This window comes from Lactuca virosa, chromosome 6 (assembly GCF_052849685.1).
Source record: "Lactuca virosa cultivar CGN04683 chromosome 6, Lactuca_virosa_CGN04683_v6, whole genome shotgun sequence".
Lineage (NCBI taxonomy): Eukaryota > Viridiplantae > Streptophyta > Magnoliopsida > Asterales > Asteraceae > Lactuca > Lactuca virosa.
In genome coordinates, this window is record NC_136431.1 from 273789815 (window position 1) to 273798226 (window position 8412).

An 8412-nucleotide genomic window follows, 5' to 3' on the forward strand; every position below is an offset into this window, starting at 1 on the left:
CTAACAACATACTACAACCTAACCACATCCTAGCATACAAGGACACATACTACAGTATATAGTATAGTGAGAAAATTCACCTAGAGCACTACCTAGACAACTATCAGCGATCCAACTAGCGAATAGGCACTCTAAAATCGAAATGACCTATAAAGCTATAACTGATCAGCAACTAAGGAAAACTGATAACAAAAGCTAGATCCTTCACTAATCCCAATAACACTGATAAGGATTAGCCAATCAAGACATTCGTTAGTCAAGATCATTTCGACATATAACTCTTTTGAAATCCAACAATCAGATCAACGTATCTATCCTAGACATGCACCCATTAGTCGAACATTCAGTATAATAATATTGATTAATGATTAATCTAGTACAAAGGTTTATAATAATGACAACTGGTATTCTTCATATCAATTTATACTTAAGAGAAAGTGTAACTTACCGGATTGACTAACTGTGAATATCCATTAGTAGAACTCTAATGCTTATTTCTTATATCCTTTCAGAATCTCCAGGGCTTCGCTATTGATACTACTAAAACTACAGAACAAGAACTCAAATCACGAGGGACATAAGGAATAGAGATAAACTCTTTAGATAGAAAGAGTGGGGAAAGAAAATGGGGGGGGGGGCTTGAGCCCCCTTTATATTTGAGAAGCGGCGCGTCACGTCGCGACCATAAGTGCACCGATCTGTGGTGATTGACCCGTCTGATGGTTCTTCCTTGCACGCGACGCTCAACTGGAGTGGTCAGGTGTATTTAATGCACCATGCGGTGGTGATTTTTATAAAATTTGCCGCAACATAATTATAATTTTTTCATACGAACTTTGTTTTTGACGTTCTTTATATTTCCACGTGTTCGTCTTATTGAATACTGCAACTTTTATGTTGATCATTTTGGCTAAAACACAACATATTTTCACTTTCATTTTTATAAACAACTCTTTATATCTTTTCATCTCGAAAAGTGAAAATAATGTGTTACATGTGCGGTGTACAATGTGGTGCCTCACTATACCTTCTGTTTTGCAGAAGTTTTCGAATGGAGAATTGTAGAACTCCAACCCATTATTAGTTATTAGAGTCTTGACTTATTTTCTAGTCCTTTTCTCAACTATATTCTTCCAATCCTTGAACTTTCCAAACACCTCATCCTTAGTCTTTAGAAGGTACACCCATACTTTCATTGAGTAATCGTCAATGAACGTCACAAAGTATGAGCATCCACCAAGTGACTTCATGAGAGATGGGCCCAACAAATGTGAGTGAACATATTCCAGGATTCCTTTCATGTGTGTTGACCAGTACTGAACTTTACTTTGCGATGCTATCCCTTGACACAAGCTTCATAAAACTTTATCTTTCCAGTAACCTTTCCACCAAACAGTTCTTGTTTACATAGAACTAACATTCCCTTCTTACTCATGTTTTGCAATCTACGATGCCAAAACTTTGTCTTATCATCACCATGATCCAAGGATTGGGATACAACCATTGTTCCCATAATCATACGCCCTTCCAAGATAAAAATCCCCCTAAGATTCATCTTTCCCTTCATTATCACTAGAGCACCTTTGAAGACTGTAACCTAGTCACCCTCACCATCATATTTTATCCCATTATTACCCAAATTCCCAATAGAAATTAGATTCTTTCGAAGATCTGTAACATACTGGCAGTTCGTCTTTCTGACCACACCATGTGCATCTTGATATGCATAGTGTCACTGCCCTTGATACTGCCTACCCAACCATCACACATCTTGACTGTGTGATTCCGCTCTTTGAATGATTCTAACCAGTCACGATTGTAAGTCATGTGATAGGATGCTTAATAATCCAATACCGAAGTATCTGCAGCAATAGCTAAACATAGAGTCAGTACATTAGAATCCTTCCCTTCATCAGAACTCTCCTAGACCACAGCAACAATGTTATTGCTGCTTGATTCACTATTGAATGATCCATTCTTCAGTTGTGGACAATTTATTTTGAAATTCACCTTTTCCTTCCAGTTATAACATTTTTCATTTGTTAAACCTTTAGACTTTGACTTTGAACGTGACCTCCTTTGTTTCCCCTTTCCTCTTTTGTGTCCTTCCTCTCCCTGCAAACAAATCAGAACTGGAAACTTTTTCTACATATGAAACATTTATTTTTAGTTCCTTGGACAACAAATAATCCTTCACATCATTCACAATGATCATTTCCCTACCATATAGCATGGTATCAACGACATTCTCATATGAGTTCGGAAGAGAACATAAGAAAATGAGTGCTTGATCTTCATCTTCAATCTCCACATCAACCCATAGTAAATCAAAGATAATGTGATTGAAGTTATCCATATAATCTTTCACTTCGATACTTTTAGACATTCTTAGAGTGTATAAATGTTTCTTTTGATACAGCCTGCTCATTGGAGAATTGTTCTGGTACTTATCACTAAGTTTCTCCCAGAGCCTAAAAGTAGTTGTTTGATCCACAACCTCCATCAATACTTCATTTATGAAACTCAACAGAATGTCACTATGTTCCTTCATCAGAATATCCATCTTCTTTTCATCCGACATATCCTTTAGTAGTTTTGCTTCTCCTTTGAGTCCCGATTCACATCCTTGTTGAACCAGAATAGCCCTCATCTTCACCTTCCATAAAGTGAAGTTATTTAAAACAATGAACTTCTCCAAATAAAACTTGTGATTCGACATCTTCAATCACAAGAAGACAAACTACAACTCTAATACCACTTGTTAGAAAATGATATGGATAAAACATAAAACTAAAAGCACACAAGACATAATATTTTATGTGGTTCGATCAAGGTGACTTACGTCTATAGAAGTGGGGGGGGGGGGAGGTTATTCTTTATTTATGAGTTCTCAAATAGAGGTTACAAGTATAATTAATAGAGATTCACCTATCACTTTAGAATACAAGACACATTCGAAATGACTTAGCAGACATCCCTATTTATAGACTAGGAATCAGACCTAAAACCCTAATGGTCCAAGCCCATTAATCCATAGGCCCATGAAAGGTGTCAACCAATCACAATCCGCTATGCAGTAGCTTTTGGAACCTATGTCCTTGATATACATTGCATGACCACCAGCAACACACATAATGGAGCATTGTGATCCATAGTGGCTTATCATAATGCAAGAGTGACACATCAAGATCACCATGGCTCATCAACCATTATAGTGGCGCATAATGCAATAATCCTTGAGCATCTTCAACTCTTGAGAATCCTTGGAAAATCTGAACTATCATGGTGAACATCATAACATAATTGGGTCATTAAGATATACCATGACTCATCCATGAACCATGGGGTGCACCCTTGCACCAAGATGGCGCATCATGCTTGAGGATGGCACATTTTTACAAGGTATGGCGCACCATCTTCAAGTGTGACGCATCAAGCTTCCAAGTTGGTGCACCTCCTTCACAAATGGCGCACCCTCCTTCTAGATGGTGCATCTAGCTTCGAAAGTGGTGCACCCTCTCCATAGTAGTGCATCTATCTTCCAAGGCGATGCATCTAGACTATAGATGGTGCACCTTCATCACAAATGGTGAATCCATGCTTATAAATGGCACATCTTCATTATGGAACATCACAGGATGTTCCATTCCCTTCTCAGGTGCTTTATTCCCCTTGTAGACGAATCGTTCCTTTGTCACATGTCTTGTTCCTTTCTCTGGTTATCCATTTCGTTCTCAGTTGATCTGTTCTTTTTTCAAATGCTCTATTGAACTTCAAGTGCTCCATTGAATTCCAAGTGCTCCATTGAACCTAAATACTCCATTATGATGTTCCAAATGCTCAAAATACATTTAACAGATTAAAATAACATATAAATTATATTTTTTAACAGATTAAAATAACATATTAATTTTATTTCGAATTACATTCATACAAAATACACGCACAGAATGATATCGCTATATTAACACTTATATTTAACATTATATCTAGTCGAAATATATAATATATAAGGTACTATTATTCTAATGTAAAAAAAAGTTATATCTGATTAAAATAACATATGAATTATATTCTTTATATTTGTATAAATATATAAAATCATAGATAAAAAACTAAATTAATTTTATTTAAAATTACATTTATACAAAATACACACAAAGAAAGGTATGGACATTTATATTTAACATTATACCTATACTAAAAAGAAAAATCATGGGCTAGCTTTGTTTTTCACCATTTAGTCTCTCCATTTGTTATTTGTCGTTTTTTTTTTCTTTTAGTTTGTAAAAGGACATTTTATACCCTCAACTTCTCAAGATTATGCTTTTACCCCCTTCAACTTTTAAAACCATTCTAATTTGAAACTTCCACCATTCCATTTTCTAAACTTTTCGTGTTCTGTTTACCCCTGTATTATATATGTAATCTGATTTTTTATAGTCACCACCACTCAACTTTATAAAAAAATCACTTTGAAAGAGTTTATCTTCTTAAATACATTATTATCGTTGCAACCTTACACATCGTTTTTTTTTTTTTTTTTTTTTTTTTTTTTTTTTTTTTTTGAACTTTCATGTTTACCCTCCATACTATATATAATCTGATTTTTCTATTCATCAACTTTATCTATGTTTCAACGTAAAAATTTTACGTTTCCGTGCTTATTTTTAAGCATTTTTCTTGACATGATTGTGGTCCTGATTTGCAACTAAAGTCCTAAGTTTCTATGCACGGTTTTGATCTCTAACTTTTTGTGGTTTGACAACTTAAGTCCTCTTAAACTTCTCTTATACTTAAATTCATTATTGACACCGTAACACACTCCGTGTAAAATTCTAGTTATATAAAAAGGTGATGATGAAAAGTTATATTAAAATATTTGATGGCAAATTATAACATATATTTAAAAGTAAAAAGTAGATAATGAAATATATGAATAAAAAGAAGGGTCACAAATAAAAATATAATTATATTATAGGTGTTCGATAAAACTACCGGACAAAACTTGACATCTACAATCAAATCACACATCTAATTATGTATAAGAAATTATAAGGGTACTCCTATTAACACGAATAAATTCGTGTATAAGCAATTATTAGATTAGTTTGATTAATCGATCCCATCATCTCAGTTATATAATTTCAATCGTTTTCAAAAAAAAAAATCATTTTATTCCCTTTAAATTAGATGAAAGTTACAAAACACACCCTTATATTTTTTTATTCTATCACATTTCAATAACTTTATTATATATATATATATATATATATATATATATATATATATATATATATATATATATATATATATAACGCTCGTAAGTTAGAGCTAGATATTTTAAGTGATAATTATTGATTTTATTAAATAAAAAAACTCACGAATAAAATAATTGTTCGTCGTACACGTTGCGTACTATATAAATATTTATTATATACACGTTATACGGACAAATATTAGGGGGATATTAGGACCTCTAAACAGGTCCGGTCCAAGGTCCACCAATTTCTGCAAACCTAATTCGGTCCAAGAGACGGTCTGGTCCAGTTCGGTCCAAATATACATCCCTACAATCGTAGTAGATAAACTAACATTCGGTATGCTTCAACGAGTTGTATCATATGCACTTAAAGTTGTACCAGTCCAACGGGTACACGAATGGCCCAAATGGGTTTTTGGGAGTACGCCCTACATACTTCCTATTACATCCAACGTACTTCCTATTCTAAGCAAAGATAGTCCATCAACATGTTTTCCACTATGGCTTGGTCCCCAAGACATCTTAACTCATAGAGTTGTTGTTATTACTCTTGTTAGAGGTGATCATTATGTGAAGGTTGATTTACATGGAGCATATCCAATGCCTACTATTTTACCACTTTAGCGTCACAACAGATCATCACGGTCTGCTGGATGGGAAACTGTTTATGCTGCTCGCCTGAATTCCTACATTTCTCCATTTGCAACACACAGTAATTGTAACAATTCTACAGTTATAATATCTGATAATTAATAAAATCAAATTTATGTTTTGTTGTTTATAATTATTAAGATCTCTATAAATTAAAAAAAAAACTGAAATTTTTGGCACAAGTTGAAAAAACTACGAACAATTATCCAGGTATTTTTAAATATACACTATAATATGTTATAAATCATTACATCAACTGAAATTTTTTATGTATTTCAGATGCATTTTCTTATCTAAACAAAACATGGTTGACACCACACAAAGAAAAGTTTGTGTCTGCATGGACCGATAAGTTTCTTAACTTTGGCAATCACACAACTAATAGAGCTGAAAGTCAACATGCCAAGTTAAAAAGATATGTCGAAACATCAAGATCAGATATCGCCAAATCATTGAAGCGTATTGCTGATGTTGTTGAGTCACAATACACAGGTATAAAAGCGAGTCTTGCGCATAACAAAATTTTCATTGTACATCGGTACTACGAAATACCACATCTAAAACCATTGTGTCGTTTCGTTTCAATTTATGCACTTGATATCATTTTCAAAGAATATGAGCGGTCCAAAGAATTTGGATTTGTTTATGAAAATTGTGGATGTCAAGTACGTACAAGTTATGGGCTGCCATGTGCGCATGAACAAGCTATATTTGTTAAAAAAGGTCATTGTGTACCGCTTCATTCAGTAGATAAGTTTTGGAAGAAACTTGATTTATTAGAATGCAAATCGTTAGAAGATGATAAATTGGGTTGTGCAGTTGAGGTAAATATGTTTAATGCTCATTACGAAAAACAATCAAGACCTGTTAAGTTAAGTTTAGCAAGGAAGTTACTAAACTTAATCACGCCGTCAACAACTTCAGTTTCTGAACCTGCTACTCACAAAAATACTCGTGGGCGCCCCTCCTTAAAGAAGAAACTTTTCAAGAAAACCCATATCGATTTAAACCACGACCCACCAACTCAACATCCACCACCTCAAGATCAACCGACTCAAGCGCCACCAACTCAATATCCGTCTCGACGTAGCATTTCTACTTATACGCCTGATTATATGCGGTCTAATTTGTTTGATCTAAACCAGGAGCCGGATAGGCACAGTACGTACTCGTTCCGAGAACCTCCAATGTTCAACTCAACTTTTAATCAGGAACAATCGATGCATAGCTCGTACTTCAACCAAGAACAAGTAATGTATAATTCAGATCCACTTATGAATGAAATTCCGTATGAATTTCATCCATATGTCACAAACATACAAAACGTGAGGGGAGATGGAAATTGTGGATTTCGTGCAATAGCTGCGTGTCTCGGTTATAGTGAAGATAATTGGCGTCAAATCCGCTTAGATTTACAGAATGAGTTGTTAGCACACCCAGCTGAGTACGCACAGATTTTTGATTACGATTTAAACACCATACACCACTCATTGAATTTCAATGGATCACATTTCGCACCAACAGATCATTGGTTGATTATGCCGGTCACTAGCTTTCTCATTGCTAACAAGTATAATGTAATAGTTATTTTTCTAAGCAAAGATAGTCCGTCAACATGTTTTCCACTATGGCTTGGTCCCCAAGACATCTCAACTCATAGAGTTGTTGTTATTGCTCTTGTTAGAGGTGATCATTATGTGAAGGTTAATTTACATGGAGGATATCCAATGCCTACTATTTTACCACTTTGGCGTCACAACAGATCATCACGGTCTGCTGGATGGGAAACTGTTTATGCTGCTCGCCTGAATTCCTACATTTCTCCATTTGCAACACACAATAATTGTAACAATTCTACAGTTATAATATCTGATAATTAGTAAAATCAAATTTATGTTTTGTTCTTTATAATTATTAAGATCTGTATAAATTAAAACAAAATTGTTATATATGTGCGATTCTGATGTTTCTAATATATATATATATATATATATATATATATATATATATATATATATATATATATATATATATAGAGAGAGAGAGAGAGAGAGAGAGAGATGTTCAAGACTAAAACCATTAAATAATAAAATAAATAAAAAATAAACATAAATTAGTAACTTTCATTAATTATTAAATGCCTTTAATTTCATTAATTATAAGGCTTAAGGAATATGTGGCTGTTATGTACCTAATATTAGGTATAGATCCATTAAAAACAATATAGTTTTAATAAAATACAATCAAATCTCTCTACTATCTTTCTTGTATTCATTTTCCATATAACTCTTACCTATATATATATATATATATATATATATATATATATATATATATATATATATATATATATATATATATATATATATATATATAAAAGCTAAAGTTTCAAAAAGTATAAGGTATGATATGAAAATCAACTATAAATATAAGGGCATTTAATGAAAATTGTAAAGTAAACATTGATTTAGTTTAATATATTAAAAACTGTCAAAACT

At 33.3% G+C, this 8412-nt stretch overlaps 1 protein-coding gene across 1 annotated transcript; it reads left to right on the plus strand.

The window, feature by feature from the left end:
• The first annotated feature begins 3607 nt into the window (after positions 1–3607).
• On the plus strand, positions 3608–7794 carry LOC145122548 (uncharacterized). Its single transcript, XM_079058137.1, has 4 exons — positions 3608–3658; positions 5888–5975; positions 6056–6124; positions 6194–7794. The coding sequence occupies exons 1-4, from the start codon at positions 3608–3610 to the stop codon at positions 7792–7794; spliced, it is 1809 nt and encodes a 602-aa protein (XP_078914263.1).
• Positions 7795–8412: the final 618 nt, after the last annotated feature.